Genomic DNA, 18,666 nt, shown 5'->3' on the forward strand with positions numbered 1-18,666 from the left:
CGGATTGGATCAATTCAAGTATCTACGGTCTAAGTTGGGTGTTCTAAACTTACACACTCCACCTTGAAGGGGAGTGTTAGGGAAAAGGATATGTTCCATATCTTAATGTGTATATCTTTAGTCAATATTCTCTACTTGTGCATCAAGTCTATTGTATCTATATGTACTCTTTACATATCAATAAGACAAACAACGCTTTTCTCTGAGATTTACAGATGTCTTCATCAAAGTTGCTAGAACTGCTCAAACTTTCATTTTCTTGTCTTAAACGCTATTTTCAGTTATAAGGTTCTCTTTATTTGGTGAAAATTTTATATATCTTGAGGCACACGCAAACGTATCACCATTTTGTTAATAGTTCTTTAGTGTTAGAGTTGCATGCGATAGCAGAGAGTTCTGCAAAGGTTGTCTCATATCCACTAAAGCAAAACTCCATTTAAATTACTGGACACTTCATGTTAGCCGCATTTAAATTTGACTCTATATAACTTAAAACCGCATATATGTATATCTATATATATATTGAACCTGTGTATATATATTGAATCTGTGTATATATATATATATAACTTAAAATTTGAGAAGCACAAAATTTAATATTGTTGTTTTTGTTTTCCTTTTAAAAATATAATTATTGTAAGTGTTGGAGGAATACACAACGCTTTAAATAACAATATAGATATGATTACTTGGATTAATTTGGCTATTTAACATGTTTTCACAAAATATTGTTTGTAGTTTGTAATGAGACATTTAAAAATAGATAAATGGTAAGTTTGGTGTGTTTAATTTACCACCAAAATGTCTTTGGGGAAACTTAGATCTCGGGAGAAGTTCAAGAAACCTAGCTTTATGTGTGTCAGTTAAACTAAAGATGCTTGTGATTCAGACTTACTTTGGTAGTGCTTAGATGATGAACTTATTTTGCCTAACTTATATCACACATGTAATGTTTTTATCTTTCATTAAAACATCACAAGAGGAAGGTTTAAAGTTGTTTGTACAAAAAAAACAAAAAAAAACGATGTTTAAACTTTAAATTTTCCGTTGGTTCCTTTTTATTATTGATTTTTTTTTTTTAGTTTACTCTCGCGTACGTGTAGTACTTGTTCTGTTAGTAGACTTTATTTCTTATTTTGTTTTCATGAATATATTTTTCAGTTGTTCCATTTCATTTTTTTATAATAAAATTTTAAGTCTCTTATTCTTCGGACTAAAACTTGTTTTTGGAAGGGAAAGAAGCATGTGGAGTGTGTTGTCCATTGAGTTCAATCAAAGAAAGCAAACAGGAAATGGGTCAAGTGTACGTTGGAAAGCTAATTGGTGTGTTAATTGAGACGATGACAAAAATGAAAAGTAACCTGTAATAAAAGACAGACTTCACAGATTTCATTAGTAAGAAGCCAATTTAGTGAGAAGCCAATTTATCTAATATATCACACTGACTACTAGCTAATGAGTACTAGTAGTAGTAAATATGAGCTTTTGTCACACAAGAGTAAGATTAGGGAATGACCAAACGTACATAGATGTTGGAGATAAGATAAATGATAGTTAATTAACTCCTAATTCTGTACAGGGGATAAACAAAAGTAAATCTTAATTTGTTATTTTTTTAAGTCGAAATTGGTGCATGATTGCATGAAGATTAAGAAGCCTAACTTCATTAAGCAATAACATGCCGAAATGTGAACGCCAAGGAACTAGAAAATTAAGAAAAACAAAATGCATAATTAACTTGAATTTTGGTTGGTACAATTAACACTTGATATATAATACTGTTTCTGTAGTTTCCTCACAAAAAGATTCTTGTAAATGTTGGATGGATATAAATAATATGCTATCTAACACTTGCTCGAATAAAAATGATAATGATGATAATAATATCTTGCTTTAGTTTGGTTGGAAAATGAATTTTTGCATGCTTTGTAATAATGTTTGTAATTAGTAATGAGACACTTAAAGATGGATGAATGGTAAGTTTGGTGTTTTACCAACCAAAGTGTCTTTGAGCTTTCCAAAAATTTCTACTATATAAATCAACACTCATATCCTAACATTGCAAACACAAACATCTATTAATAAATAAATTTTGCTTTATTTTTTATTCTGATCTTTCATAATTAAGAAAACAAAATGCTAGGTTTGAACAAAAAGGTTACAACTGTTGTAATGACGATGTTTTGGATTACACTAATCAATATATCGTGTTTGAATGCAGAAACAGAGTTATTTATAAATCCAATAGACTGCTTCAACTCAATCAAGAAGACTCAGGGATGCAGCGATGCCATTGGTGATATACATCACTGGGACTTCAGCCATCTAAAACGTGCTTGCTGCGAAGCACTCGAAGGTTTAAGCGAAGGATGTTGGCCCATTGTCTTTCCAGGACAACCCCTTGTTCACACAATGATTAAAGGCATATGTTTTTTTCTATAGAAAACATATGGTCGTTATTTATGATCAAAAGCATGCTAGCAAGTAAACAATAAATAATGTGTGTTGTAATGCGTTTTATCTTCTTCTTCTTTTTTTTTTCCTATTGTATTTGGGTTTGGTTTGTTTTTTTTTTTCCTTTTTATTAAAAATTATGATTTGGGAGGATATAAAAAGATCCCTTATATAATGAGAAGATATCCTATTAATAAGCCTCCCTTGTTTCTATCAGCCAGTAAAAATATATTTTGTTGTTGTTTATTATATTTATTTTTTTCACTCTACCACTATCTCTACGTAGTTTATTTAGTGTTCAATATTACGTGTACAGAAGAATGCATGGACTGTTGCATGACATGTGTGTTTATTTTAGATATAAATAATTCTATGAATTACTCGATTCCATTAGTAATGAAGATTCAGAATATATATATATATATATATATATATATATATCATCCAGATTATGTTGCTGTATTGTTGAAGATGTGAAACCATCAGGGGATTCTCTTAAAATAGACGTGAAGAATCAACACTACTCAAAATCAGCGAAACTCTATAGAGAAAGAAGATCATTTTTTTTTCCTTGTCTACATGTACTAATTAACTGGTTCATTATATTTTAAGGTATGGTGGTCAGGTGTAATTTAATTTTAATATGCTCTAATTAACGCCCTAACTAAAAATAGTTTGGCAAATTAATAAAGAAAATTTCTCTTTTCTAAAAATATATCCAGAGAAAAGCGAATAGCCAAAGAAATTTCTTGGAATCTCTTTCACAATTCCTTAATTAATTAAAGGCCTTCAACTACTCTTCAAGCATCTATATAAATCCCAGTTAGCATAGAAAGCAAAGATCTTTAAAAAATCCAAAAGAAAATAATATATTGATATAAATTAGCATTCTCACGTCACGTGTGTACATCTTTCTCCTAGAAACAACAAAAAAAAAAAAAAAAAAACAAAAATGGCAAGAATTTCATTAGCGATATGTCTAACGTTACTTGTCACGTTAAGCACCGTTTATGAAACACAAGGGACCTTCTCGTTACCCCATTACTTGGAAAAATTTCCCAAAGTGGGCAAAGACTTCGAGGCTTTCGCAAACAAAGGTATGTCGGACTTCCTTGGTGACCTGGAGGGTATGTGTCCCAAAACCGCCGAGTTCAAGAATTTATTTGCAACGTTGAAGGATTACATGGCAACCTTCGGTTCCGGGTCGTCAAAAGATATCAAGATGGAGTTGTCAGAAAAATCCGAAAAATTGTTCAGGGCTATGTCTGTTTTCGACACTAGTAAAGGCGGAACATCAGTAAGTAGTTTTAATACAATATTCATATGGTACGTAACGTATGTGATCATGATAGTTTTTGCTTTTGGCGAGATAGGATGATTCGTGGAATCTGGTGGATGGCTTGTTGTCAATGGGGAAGGGTTTGATGGAGATGAAGAAGAGCGGTTCCCAGGAGTTAAATTTTGAACAAAGAAAAGAACTGATCGTGTCTATGGTGGAATGGACCCGAGGGATTGGTCTATTCGTTAAGGCCGCCTCCGAGAGTAAAGGACAATCTATTGATCTGTCATCTTTTGGGATTGACTATGACAACAGTGTAGAATCTCCTATTAAAAGAGCTATGTACGAAACACAAGGAACATTCTCACTACCCCATTACTTGGAGAATCTCCCTAAAAAGGCCCAAGACTTTGAGCCTTTCGCTTACAATGGTATGTCGCACTTCATCGATAGCCTAGAGAGTAAGTGTCCTGCGACAACAGAGTTCAAGGATTTCTTTGTAAAGCTGGAGGACTACATGGCAATCTTCAAGTCGGCATCATCCGGATCAAAAGATTTCAAGGTGGACATGTCAATAAAATCTCAGAGGCTCTTCAAGGCTATGTCTGTATTAACTGGTACTCAAGGCAGCGGGATATCTGTAAGTTCTATAAGTAACTATATCTATATACATATATCTGTCAGATGTTCGTCGCTCGCTGTTTTAAATGAGATATATAAATAGATTGTTTTTTGGGCGATAGGTGGATTCGTGGAGGATGCTCGATGGTTTGTTGTCAATGGGAAAATTTTTGGTTGAGATGAAGAAGCATGGTTCCAATGAGATAACTTTCGAACAAAGGACAGAAATGGTTGGGTCTATGGTGCAGTGGGCTAGAGCTATCGGTCTTTTCGCCAGGGTGGCCTCTGAGAAGAAAGGAAAAACCATTGATCTATCACCTTTTGGTATTTTTCATGCCCGAAATTATGGAAAAGGTAACTTCAAAACATCCAGCGAGCTCTAATCATCCTATGAAAAAAGAACCCTCCAAGTAAAGATATAACAAGTGAGTGTAAAAAGTAATAATGTTTTCATTTTATATTGACAGCCCTGCATTGTAAGACACGAGAGAGCTGTAGAACATTTTTGGCTATTATAACTATTAATATTATATTGCTAATTCTTTTTAACTTGCTATATATAGATATTTAGATCTATTAATTATTGAACAGTCTTACGTAACAGATGTGAAAATATATATACTGTATACAGTATTAACGTCCAATCCACACCACACGAACCCGTGGATTTTTCATTTTCTTGCTATGAATTTGATCTTCATTTTCTTGTCTTATACACGATTTATGCGTCTTGAAACACACACAAGCTTACCAGCCAGCGTTACCTTTCGATCAAGATTAATGTGTCTTGAAACACACGCAAGCTTACCGACCAACGTTTGCATATATCTCAGGGGATCTATATATATAATTATATATATTGTTCTCAATCTCAATGTTTTCGACATAATTAGGAGTCTGTTTTTTACTATTCTTGTAAATCAGTGTCATAGAGAGACATTTTTGTGTGGGAACTTGCCGATACAACTATCGAAGGTGTTGTTAGGGAAAAGGATACGTGCTTTATCTTATTGTGTATATCTTTAGTCAATATTCTCTACTTGTCCATAAAATCTATTGTATCTATATATACTCTTTACATATCAATAAGATAAACAACGCTTTTCTCTGAGATTTACATGGTATCAGAGTCAAGTTACAAAACCCTAAATAACAAAAAAAAATTCTACTCCGCCGTTTCTTGTTTTTCAAGGAAACAGGTTTTCTAATTCTACTCTTTGTCTCCTATCTACACGATGGCTACAACATCGGCTTTTTCTACTACTACTACTAAGGAATTGATCACGTCTTCTCCTTACCACCTATCCTTTAATGATCAGCCGCATCATGTTCTTACTCTGTTTCTCCTTAATGGTGAAGAATATGATAAGTGGGCTAAGATTGCACGCAACAATCTCGCAGCAAAGCATAAACTTGGTCTTGTCGATGGTACTCTTCTTAAACCTGCTACTGATTCTCCCGATTACCAATGGTGGGTTCAAGTCAACTCGATGTTATGCGGCTGGCTCTATGCGAGTTTAGATCCTCAAGTCCAGAAGGTGATCCCGTTTGTTGACAACGCAAAAGTCCTATGGGACAATTTGCGTGTTCGTTACTCTATTGGGAATGCTTCTCGTGTTCACCAAATCAAATCTTCTATTGTTCGATGTGCTCAAGATGGTCAGCATGTTGCTGATTATTTCGGCCAACTCAAGGTCATGTGGGATGATCTTGATGATTTTGAGCCCTTTATTGATTGTTGTTGCAATTCTCCATCCTGTCCTCAACGTCTCAAGCAGCAAGCACGTCGAGATCTTGAGCGTATTCATCAATTTCTCATGGGTCTCGACGCTTCTCGGTTTGGTACTACATGTACCAATATTCTTAGCCGTCTCAACCGCGACACCGATGCAACACTTGACCATGTTTACTCTGAAGTTATTGATGAAGAACGCCATCTTATTGTGGCTCGATCTAAAGAAGAACATATTGATGTTGTCGGTTTTGCTGTGAAAGCTGGTGTCAATGCTATTGCATCTGCTACACGTCTCACTCAAGGACCATGTACTCACTGTGGCCGTACCAACCACTCGGTGGATACATGTTTCGAACTTCACGGCTTGCCCGATTGGTGGATCGAGAAACATGGTGATACTAGAGGAGGATCACGATCCGACTCCACTCGAGGTAGAGGTCGTGGGCATTCCTCTCCTGCTTCCTATCGTGCTAACAATGCTCAAGCTTTTTCCGAAGCTGAACTCCCTGACTTACCTGGTGTTAGTAAGGCCACCTGGTCTGCTATTGTGAACTTGTTAAAACCTGACAAAACCTCTGGTTCCGATAAGCTCTCCGGTAAGCATTCTTGTGTTGAGTTTTTACTTGACTCTGGAGCATCTCATCATATGACAGGTGATGATGATCTCCTTGTGGATGCGCATGACATTCCTAGAAGTATTGTTGTTCTTCCCAATGGAAAACATACTTTCGCTACTAAAGAAGGGACGATGATCCTTGGAGATCACGTTAAACTGAATCGTGTTCTCTATGTTCCTGATCTTTCTTTCACTCTCATCTCTCTCGCTAGACTTTTTCTTGAGCTGTCCTGCTATGCTTTATTTACTGATACATTGTGTGTTATACAGGACCATACTTCGAAGATGCTGATTGGCGCATGTGAAGAGAGAGATGGGGTTTATCACTTTCGTGGAGCGGTTTCAGCACGCGTCAACAATGTCAAGAAATCCACAAGAACTCTTTGGCATGAACGTTTGGGGCATCCATCTACGAAGATTTTATCTAGTTTTTTATCTACTTTACCGGATTCTGCACACCATAGTAGTAATAATAATGATTTTTGCGAAGTTTGTATTCAAGCTAAACAAACGCGGTTAGTTTTTCCCGAGAGTACTAATAAAGCGGACACATGTTTTTCTTTGATACATTGTGATATCTGGGGACCTTACAAAATTGCTTCTACGTGTGGAGCACACTATTTTCTTACTATTGTCGACGACTACTCTCGGGTCGTGTGGACCTATTTGCTTCTTGCCAAAAGGGAAGTTGCCATTCATCTCAAACAATTTGTGGCCATGGCTCATCCACAATTTGGAAAAAAGATCAAAGTCGTTCGTAGTGACAATGGGAGTGAGTTTCTTGGTCTTCGTCATTTTTATAAAGATCACAGCATTCTACATCAAACTTCTTGCGTTTATACTCTGCAAAAAAATAATAGAGTTGAGCGCAAACATCGTCATATTCTCAACTTGGGGCGTTCTTTGCTCTTTCAAGCTGACTTACCAATTCGTTTTTGGGGCGAGAGTGTCCTCACGGCTGCTTATTTAATTAATCGCACTCCTATTCCGCTTCTACAAGGCAAAAACCCGCATGAGCTTCTTCATTCTACTCCTCCAAATTTTGCACAAGTTCGTGTATTTGGTTGCTTGAGTTTTGCCAAACGCCATTCTTCTCGTCGTGATAAGTTCCAAGAACGAGGTCGAAGATGTATCTTTCTCGGTTATCCTCCTAATCAAAAAGGTTGGCGTGTTTATGACATGGAGACCAAAGATATTTTCGTCTCGCGTGATGTTATCTTCAACGAAGATGTTTTTCTGTCTTTTTCACCTTCTGTCTCCGAACAACCTGTTGCGTCTCCGGTCATTCCACTAACGCTTATCGACTTAAATGATTCAGTTGCCAAGACAACACCTCCGACTCTCGAAAACAGGGGGAGTCTTCCCACACCTATCCCTACTACAGTCGTTGATTCTCCGCCTACTACAGCTATTGTCTCTCCTCCAGCTCCTAGTAATGATGTTGTTGCATCTCCTGAATCCGCTGCTGTCTCTGATGAGAATTCTGATGATTTTGATGTTGGTACTGAACCATTTGGTCGTGGTCATCGCACGAAGTTGCCGTCTATTCGGGTTAAACCTTATGTTGCTTACCTCGCAGGTCACGCTGAAACTCTCATCTCTCTCAAACCTTCGTCTACTCCAGCATCTTCAGGTACTTGTTTCTATCCTATAGCACACTATGTTTCTTGTGACAAATTTAGTTGCGCCCATCAAAAGTTCCTTTCTGCCGTGACTGTGGTTGATGAACCGGTTACTTATAAGCAAGCAGTTCAACTATCAGAATGGCGTGACGCTATGCGCAAGAGATCGACGCACTCGAACTTAACGAGACCTAGACGCTTGAACGTCTTCCACCAGGCGTAAAAGCTCCTGGCTATAAATGGGTGTATCGGCTTAAGTTTAATTCGGATGGTACCCTTGAACGGTATAAGGCGAGGTTAGTAGCTCTTGGTAATCACCAAAAAGAGGGTGTTGATTTTTCGGAGATATTTGCTCGGGTTGCTAAACTTTAAACTGTTCGTACCTTACTTGGTGTTGCTTCGGATAAAAATTAGAAACTCCATCAGATGGATGTTCACAATGCATTCTTACATGGCGATCTTGACGAGGATATCTACATGAAACCACCTCCAGGTTTTTCTTCCAGCTGATCCGTCTCTTGTGTGCAAACTTAAAAAGTCCATTTATGGTCTTCGGCAAGCTTCTCGCTGCTGGTTTTCCAAGTTATCTACAGCTCTTCTTGACTATGGCTTTGTACGTTCTCACAAAGACAATTCCCTGTTTACCTATCGGCGTGGTGCTGTTGTTCTTCATGTTCTTGTCTACGTTGATGACTTGATTGTTTGTGGTGCTGATTTGGTAGTTCTCAAATTTTTTAAAGCTTATTTATGCCGCGCTGTTTCAAGATGAAGGATCTAGGCATATTGAAATACTTTCTTGGCATTGAAGTTGCTCGTGGACCTGATGGCATCTTTCTCTCGCAACACAAATATTGTGTTGATATCATCGACGAGTGTGGTTTGTCTGGCTCGTGTTCGGTTGATACTCTTTTGGAGCAAAATCATACGCTGTTGGATTTTAAAAGTGCACCGCACTCGGATCCGACACAATATCGACGTCTAGTTGGACGTCTTGTTTATCTCACTCATACTCGTCCGGAGTTAAGTTATGCTGTCAACATTCTTGCACAGTTTATGCAGACACCTCTTACGGATCATTGGGATTCGGCTCAGCGTTTGGTTCGTTACTTGAAGTTTTCACCCAGCCAGGGTGTTGTTCTATCTTCCACAGCTCCTCTTCAAGTGAATGCCTATTGCAATTCTGATTTTAATAAATGTCCTTCTACTAGACGGTACCTTACAGGTTATATAGTAATGCTTGGTGATTCTCCACTTCAATGGAAGACAAAGAAGCAAAGTCGTGTGTCGCTTTCATCGGCTGAAGCAGAGTATCGTGCCTTGGCTATGACTTGTACGGAGCTATTGTGGCTAAAGGAAGTTTTGCAGTTCCTTGGTGTCGATCATTCTCAGCCAATGCGTTTATTCAGTGATAGTTAAGCAGCTCTTCAAATCGCAGCAAACTCTGTTTTTCATGAACGCACAAAGCATATTGAGAGTGATTGTCACTTCATTCGTGATGAAGTTACTTCCGGTGCCATTACTACCGCTCATATCCCAACTGAAGAACAGTCGGCTGACATCTTCACTAAAACCCTCGGATTGGATCAATTCAAGTATCTACGGTCTAAGTTGGGTGTTCTAAACTTACACACTCCACCTTGAAGGGGAGTGTTAGGGAAAAGGATATGTTCCATATCTTAATGTGTATATCTTTAGTCAATATTCTCTACTTGTGCATCAAGTCTATTGTATCTATATGTACTCTTTACATATCAATAAGACAAACAACGCTTTTCTCTGAGATTTACAGATGTCTTCATCAAAGTTGCTAGAACTGCTCAAACTTTCATTTCCTTGTCTTAAACGCTATTTTCAGTTATAAGGTTCTCTTTATTGGGTGAAAATTTTATATATCTTGAGGCACACGCAAACGTATCACCATTTTGTTAATAGTTCTTTAGTGTTATAGTTGCATGCGATAGCAGAGAGTTCTGCAAAGGTTGTCTCATATCCACTAAAGCAAAACTCCATTTAAATTACTGGACACTTCATGTTAGCCGCATTTAAATTTGACTCTATATAACTTAAAACCGCATATATGTATATCTATATATATATTGAACCTGTGTATATATATTGAATCTGTGTATATATATATATATAACTTAAAATTTGAGAAGCACAAAATTTAATATTGTTGTTTTTGTTTTCCTTTTAAAAATATAATTATTGTAAGTGTTGGAGGAATACACAACGCTTTAAATAACAATATAGATATGATTACTTGGATTAATTTGGCTATTTAACATGTTTTCACAAAATATTGTTTGTAGTTTGTAATGAGACATTTAAAAATAGATAAATGGTAAGTTTGGTGTGTTTAATTTACCACCAAAATGTCTTTGGGGAAACTTAGATCTCGGGAGAAGTTCAAGAAACCTAGCTTTATGTGTGTCAGTTAAACTAAAGATGCTTGTGATTCAGACTTACTTTGGTAGTGCTTAGATGATGAACTTATTTTGCCTAACTTATATCACACATGTAATGTTTTTATCTTTCATTAAAACATCACAAGAGGAAGGTTTAAAGTTGTTTGTACAAAAAAAACAAAAAAAAAACGATGTTTAAACTTTAAATTTTCCGTTGGTTCCTTTTTATTATTGATTTTTTTTTTTAGTTTACTCTCGCGTACGTGTAGTACTTGTTCTGTTAGTAGACTCTATTTCTTATTTTGTTTTCATGAATATATTTTTCAGTTGTTCCATTTCATTTTTTTATAATAAAATTTTAAGTCTCTTATTCTTTGGACTAAAACTTGTTTTTGGAAGGGAAAGAAGCATGTGGAGTGTGTTGTCCATTGAGTTCAATCAAAGAAAGCAAACAGGAAATGGGTCAAGTGTACGTTGGAAAGCTAATTGGTGTGTTAATTGAGACGATGACAAAAATGAAAAGTAACCTGTAATAAAAGACAGACTTCACAGATTTCATTAGTAAGAAGCCAATTTAGTGAGAAGCCAATTTATCTAATATATCACACTGACTACTAGCTAATGAGTACTAGTAGTAGTAAATATGAGCTTTTGTCACACAAGAGTAAGATTAGGGAATGACCAAACGTACATAGATGTTGGAGATAAGATAAATGAGAGTTAATTAACTCCTAATTCTGTACAGGGGATAAACAAATGTAAATCTTAATTTGTTATTTTTTTAAGTCGAAATTGGTGCATGATTGCATGAAGATTAAGAAGCCTAACTTCATTAAGCAATAACATGCCGAAATGTGAACGCCAAGGAACTAGAAAATTAAGAAAAACAAAATGCATAATTAACTTGAATTTTGGTTGGTACAATTAACACTTGATATATAATACTGTTTCTGTAGTTTCCTCACAAAAAGATTCTTGTAAATGTTGGATGGATATAAATAATATGCTATCTAACACTTGCTCGAATAAAAATGATAATGATGATAATAATATCTTGCTTTAGTTTGGTTGGAAAATGAATTTTTGCATGCTTTGTAATAATGTTTGTAATTAGTAATGAGACACTTAAAGATGGATGAATGGTAAGTTTGGTGTTTTACCAACCAAAGTGTCTTTGAGCTTTCCAAAAATTTCTACTATATAAATCAACACTCATATCCTAACATTGCAAACACAAACATCTATTAATAAATAAATTTTGCTTTATTTTTTATTCTGATCTTTCATAATTAAGAAAACAAAATGCTAGGTTTGAACAAAAAGGTTACAACTGTTGTAATGACGATGTTTTGGATTACACTAATCAGTATATCGTGTTTGAATGCAGAAACAGAGTTATTTATAAATCCAATAGACTGCTTCAACTCAATCAAGAAGACTCAGGGATGCAGCGATGCCATTGGTGATATACATCACTGGGACTTCAGCCATCTAAAACGTGCTTGCTGCGAAGCACTCGAAGGTTTAAGCGAAGGATGTTGGCCCATTGTCTTTCCAGGACAACCCCTTGTTCACACAATGATTAAAGGCATATGTTTTTTTCTATAGAAAACATATGGTCGTTATTTATGATCAAAAGCATGCTAGCAAGTAAACAATAAATAATGTGTGTTGTAATGCGTTTTATCTTCTTCTTCTTTTTTTTTTCCTATTGTATTTGGGTTTGGTTTGTTTTTTTTTTTCCTTTTTATTAAAAATTATGATTTGGGAGGATATAAAAAGATCCCTTATATAATGAGAAGATATCCTATTAATAAGCCTCCCTTGTTTCTATCAGCCAGTAAAAATATATTTTGTTGTTGTTTATTATATTTATTTTTTTCACTCTACCACTATCTCTACGTAGTTTATTTAGTGTTCAATATTACGTGTACAGAAGAATGCATGGACTGTTGCATGACATGTGTGTTTATTTTAGATATAAATAATTCTATGAATTACTCGATTCCATTAGTAATGAAGATTCAGAATATATATATATATATATATATATATATATATATATATATATATATATATATATATATATATCATCCAGATTATGTTGCTGTATTGTTGAAGATGTGAAACCATCAGGGGATTCTCTTAAAATAGACGTGAAGAATCAACACTACTCAAAATCAGCGAAACTCTATAGAGAAAGAAGATCATTTTTTTTTCCTTGTCTACATGTACTAATTAACTGGTTCATTATATTTTAAGGTATGGTGGTCAGGTGTAATTTAATTTCAATATGCTCTAATTAACGCCCTAACTAAAAATAGTTTGGCAAATTAATAAAGAAAATTTCTCTTTTCTAAAAATATATCCAGAAAAAAGCGAATAGCCAAAGAAATTTCTTGGAATCTCTTTCACAATTCCTTAATTAATTAAAGGCCTTCAACTACTCTTCAAGCATCTATATAAATCCCAGTTAGCATAGAAAGCAAAGATCTTTAAAAAATCCAAAAGAAAATAATATATTGATATAAATTAGCATTCTCACGTCACGTGTGTACATCTTTCTCCTAGAAACAACAAAAAAAAAAAAAAAAAAACAAAAATGGCAAGAATTTCATTAGCGATATGTCTAACGTTACTTGTCACGTTAAGCACCGTTTATGAAACACAAGGGACCTTCTCGTTACCCCATTACTTGGAAAAATTTCCCAAAGTGGGCAAAGACTTCGAGGCTTTCGCAAACAAAGGTATGTCGGACTTCCTTGGTGACCTGGAGGGTATGTGTCCCAAAACCGCCGAGTTCAAGAATTTATTTGCAACGTTGAAGGATTACATGGCCTCCTTCGGTTCCGGGTCGTCAAAAGATATCAAGATGGAGTTGTCAGAAAAATCCGAAAAATTGTTCAGGGCTATGTCTGTTTTCGACACTAGTAAAGGCGGAACATCAGTAAGTAGTTTTAATACAATATTCATATGGTACGTAACGTATGTGATCATGATAGTTTTTGCTTTTGGCGAGATAGGATGATTCGTGGAATCTGGTGGATGGCTTGTTGTCAATGGGGAAGGGTTTGATGGAGATGAAGAAGAGCGGTTCCCAGGAGTTAAATTTTGAACAAAGAAAAGAACTGATCGTGTCTATGGTGGAATGGACCCGAGGGATTGGTCTATTCGTTAAGGCCGCCTCCGAGAGTAAAGGACAATCTATTGATCTGTCATCTTTTGGGATTGACTATGACAACAGTGTAGAATCTCCTATTAAAAGAGCTATGTACGAAACACAAGGAACATTCTCACTACCCCATTACTTGGAGAATCTCCCTAAAAAGGCCCAAGACTTTGAGCCTTTCGCTTACAATGGTATGTCGCACTTCATCGATAGCCTAGAGAGTAAGTGTCCTGCGACAACAGAGTTCAAGGATTTCTTTGTAAAGCTGGAGGACTACATGGCAATCTTCAAGTCGGCATCATCCGGATCAAAAGATTTCAAGGTGGACATGTCAATAAAATCTCAGAGGCTCTTCAAGGCTATGTCTGTATTAACTGGTACTCAAGGCAGCGGGATATCTGTAAGTTCTATAAGTAACTATATCTATATACATATATCTGTCAGATGTTCGTCGCTCGCTGTTTTAAATGAGATATATAAATAGATTGTTTTTTGGGCGATAGGTGGATTCGTGGAGGATGCTCGATGGTTTGTTGTCAATGGGAAAATTTTTGGTTGAGATGAAGAAGCATGGTTCCAATGAGATAACTTTCGAACAAAGGACAGAAATGGTTGGGTCTATGGTGCAGTGGGCTAGAGCTATCGGTCTTTTCGCCAGGGTGGCCTCTGAGAAGAAAGGAAAAACCATTGATCTATCACCTTTTGGTATTTTTCATGCCCGAAATTATGGAAAAGGTAACTTCAAAACATCCAGCGAGCTCTAATCATCCTATGAAAAAAGAACCCTCCAAGTAAAGATATAACAAGTGAGTGTAAAAAGTAATAATGTTTTCATTTTATATTGACAGCCCTGCATTGTAAGACACGAGAGAGCTGTAGAACATTTTTGGCTATTATAACTATTAATATTATATTGCTAATTCTTTTTAACTTGCTATATATAGATATTTAGATCTATTAATTATTGAACAGTCTTACGTAACAGATGTGAAAATATATATACTGTATACAGTATTAACGTCCAATCCACACCACACGAACCCGTGGATTTTTCATTTTCTTGCTATGAATTTGATCTTCATTTTCTTGTCTTATACACGATTTATGCGTCTTGAAACACACACAAGCTTACCAGCCAGCGTTACCTTTCGATCAAGATTAATGTGTCTTGAAACACACGCAAGCTTACCGACCAACGTTTGCATATATCTCAGGGGATCTATATATATAATTATATATATTGTTCTCAATCTCAATGTTTTCGACATAATTAGGAGTCTGTTTTTTACTATTCTTGTAAATCAGTGTCATAGAGAGACATTTTTGTGTGGGAACTTGCCGATACAACTATCGAAGGTGTTGTTAGGGAAAATGATACGTGCTTTATCTTATTGTGTATATCTTTAGTCAATATTCTCTACTTGTCCATAAAATCTATTGTATCTATATATACTCTTTACATATCAATAAGATAAACAACGCTTTTCTCTGTGATTTACATGGTATCAGAGTCAAGTTACAAAACCCTAAATAACAAAAAAAAAATCTTCTCCGCCGTTTCTTGTTTTTCAAGGAAACAGGTTTTCTAATTCTACTCTTTGTCTCCTATCTACACGATGGCTACAACATCGGCTTTTTCTACTACTACTACTAAGGAATTGATCACGTCTTCTCCTTACCACCTATCCTCTAATGATCAGCCGCATCATGTTCTTACTCTGTTTCTCCTTAATGGTGAAGAATATGATAAGTGGGCTAAGATTGCACGCAACAATCTCGCAACAAAGCATAAACTTGGTCTTGTCGATGGTACTCTTCTTAAACCTGCTACTGATTCTCCCGATTACCAATGGTGGGTTCAAGTCAACTCGATGTTATGCGGCTGGCTCTATGAGAGTTTAGATCCTCAAGTCGAGAAGGTGATCCCGTTTGTTGACAACGCAAAAGTCCTATGGGACAATTTGCGTGTTCGTTACTCTATTGGGAATGCTTCTCGTGTTCACCAAATCAAATCTTCTATTGTTCGATGTGCTCAAGATGGTCAGCATGTTGCTGATTATTTCGGCCAACTCAAGGTCATGTGGGATGATCTTGATGATTTTGAGCCCTTTATTGATTGTTGTTGCAATTCTCCATCCTGTCCTCAACGTCTCAAGCAGCAAGCACGTCGAGATCTTGAGCGTATTCATCAATTTCTCATGGGTCTCGACGCTTCTCGGTTTGGTACTACATGTACCAATATTCTTAGCCGTCTCAACCGCGACACCGATGCAACACTTGACCATGTTTACTCTGAAGTTATTGATGAAGAACGCCATCTTATTGTGGCTCGATCTAAAGAAGAACATATTGATGTTGTCGGTTTTGCTGTGAAAGCTGGTGTCAATGCTATTGCATCTGCTACACGTCTCACTCAAGGACCATGTACTCACTATGGCCGTACCAACCACTCGGTGGATACATGTTTCGAACTTCACGGCTTGCCCGATTGGTGGATCGAGAAACATGGTGATACTAGAGGAGGATCACGATCCGACTCCACTCGAGGTAGAGGTCGTGGGCATTCCTCTCCTGCTTCCTATCGTGCTAACAATGCTCAAGCTTTTTCCGAAGCTGAACTCCCTGACTTACCTGGTGTTAGTAAGGCCACCTGGTCTGCTATTGTGAACTTGTTAAAACCTGACCAAACCTCTGGTTCCGATAAGCTCTCCGGTAAGCATTCTTGTGTTGAGTTTTTACTTGACTCTGGAGCATCTCATCATATGACAGGTGATGATGATCTCCTTGTGGATGCGCATGACATTCCTAGAAGTATTGTTGTTCTTCCCAATGGAAAACATACTTTCGCTACTAAAGAAGGGACGATGATCCTTGGAGATCACGGTAAACTGAATCGTGTTCTCTATGTTCCTGATCTTTCTTTCACTCTCATCTCTCTCGCTAGACTTTGTCTTGAGCTGTCCTGCTATGCTTTATTTACTGATACATTGTGTGTTATACAGGACCATACTTCGAAGATGCTGATTGGCGCATGTGAAGAGAGAGATGGGATTTATCACTTTCGTGGAGCGGTTTCAGCACGCGTCAACAATGTCAAGAAATCCACAAGAACTCTTTGGCATGAACGTTTGGGGCATCCATCTACGAAGATTTTATCTAGTTTTTTATCTACTTTACCGGATTCTGCACACCATAGTAGTGATAATAATGATTTTTGCGAAGTTTGTATTCAAGCTAAACAAACGCGGTTAGTTTTTCCCGAGAGTACTAATAAAGCGGACACATGTTTTTCTTTGATACATTGTGATATCTGGGGACCTTACAAAATTGCTTCTACGTGTGGAGCACACTATTTTCTTACTATTGTCGACGACTACTCTCGGGTCGTGTGGACCTATTTGCTTCTTGCCAAAAGGGAAGTTGCCATTCATCTCAAACAATTTGTGGCCATGGCTCATCCACAATTTGGAAAAAAGATCAAAGTCGTTCGTAGTGACAATGGGAGTGAGTTTCTTGGTCTTCATCATTTTTATAAAGATCAAGGCATTCTACATCAAACTTCTTGCGTTTATACTCTGCAAAAAAATAGGAGAGTTGAGCGCAAACATCGTCATATTCTCAACTTGGGGCGTTCTTTGCTCTTTCAAGCTGACTTACCAATTCGTTTTTGGGGCGAGAGTGTTCTCACGGCTGCTTATTTAATTAAGCGCACTCTTATTCCGCTTCTACAAGGCAAAAACCCGCATGAGCTTCTTCATTCTACTCCTCCAAATTTTGCACAAGTTCGTGTATTTGGTTGCTTGAGTTTTGCCAAACGCCATTCTTCTCGTCGTGATAAGTTCCAAGAACGAGGTCGAAGATGTATCTTTCTCGGTTATCCTCCTAATCAAAAAGGTTGGCGTGTTTATGACATGGAGACCAAAGATATTTTCGTCTCGCGTGATGTTATCTTCAACGAAGATGTTTTTCTGTCTTTTTCACCTTCTGTCTCCGAACAACCTGTTGCGTCTCCGGTCATTCCACTAACGCTTATCGACTTAAATGATTCAGTTGCCAAGACAACACCTCCGACTCTCGAAAACAGGGGGAGTCTTCCCACACCTATCCCTACTACAGTCGTTGATTCTCCGCCTACTACAGCTATTGTCTCTCCTCCAGCTCCTAGTAATGATGTTGTTGCATCTCCTGAATCCGCTGCTGTCTCTGATGAGAATTCTGATGATTTTGATGTTGGTACTGAACCATTTGGTCGTGGTCATCGCACGAAGTTGCCGTCTATTCGGGTTAAACCTTATGTTGCTTACCTCGCAGGTCACGCTGAAACTCTCATCTCTCTCAAACCTTCGTCTACTCCAGCATCTTCAGGTACTTGTTTCTATCCTATAGCACACTATGTTTCTTGTGACAAATTTAGTTGCGCCCATCAAAAGTTCCTTTCTGCCGTGACTGTGGTTGATGAACCGGTTACTTATAAGCAAGCAGTTCAACTATCAGAATGGCGTGACGCTATGCGCAAGAGATCGACGCACTCGAACTTAACGAGACCTAGACGCTTGAACGTCTTCCACCAGGCGTAAAAGCTCCTGGCTATAAATGGGTGTATCGGCTTAAGTTTAATTCGGATGGTACCCTTGAACGGTATAAGGCGAGGTTAGTAGCTCTTGGTAATCACCAAAAAGAGGGTGTTGATTTTTCGGAGATATTTGCTCGGGTTGCTAAACTTTAAACTGTTCGTACCTTACTTGGTGTTGCTTCGGATAAA

At 37.0% G+C, this 18,666-nt stretch overlaps 2 protein-coding genes across 2 annotated transcripts; both read left to right on the top strand.

Annotated features, from left to right (window-relative positions):
- The first annotated feature begins 3,260 nt into the window (after positions 1 to 3,260).
- Positions 3,261 to 4,903, top strand: LOC147935572 (uncharacterized). Its single transcript, XM_087476549.1, has 3 exons — positions 3,261 to 3,751; positions 3,828 to 4,373; positions 4,477 to 4,903. Exons 1-3 carry the CDS (start codon positions 3,407 to 3,409, stop codon positions 4,735 to 4,737), a joined length of 1,152 nt encoding a protein of 383 aa, XP_087332675.1. The 5' UTR covers positions 3,261 to 3,406; the 3' UTR covers positions 4,738 to 4,903.
- An 8,288-nt stretch (positions 4,904 to 13,191) lies between these two features.
- On the top strand, positions 13,192 to 14,834 carry LOC147935573 (uncharacterized). The gene is made up of 3 exons (XM_087476159.1): positions 13,192 to 13,682; positions 13,759 to 14,304; positions 14,408 to 14,834. The coding sequence occupies exons 1-3, from the start codon at positions 13,338 to 13,340 to the stop codon at positions 14,666 to 14,668; spliced, it is 1,152 nt and encodes a 383-aa protein (XP_087332285.1). The 5' UTR covers positions 13,192 to 13,337; the 3' UTR covers positions 14,669 to 14,834.
- The last annotated feature ends 3,832 nt before the right edge of the window (positions 14,835 to 18,666 follow it).

The sequence above is a fragment of the Camelina sativa genome, chromosome 11 (genome assembly GCF_030686135.1).
Source record: "Camelina sativa cultivar CO46 ecotype springtype chromosome 11, ASM3068613v1".
NCBI classification, from domain to species: Eukaryota; Viridiplantae; Streptophyta; class Magnoliopsida; order Brassicales; family Brassicaceae; genus Camelina; species Camelina sativa.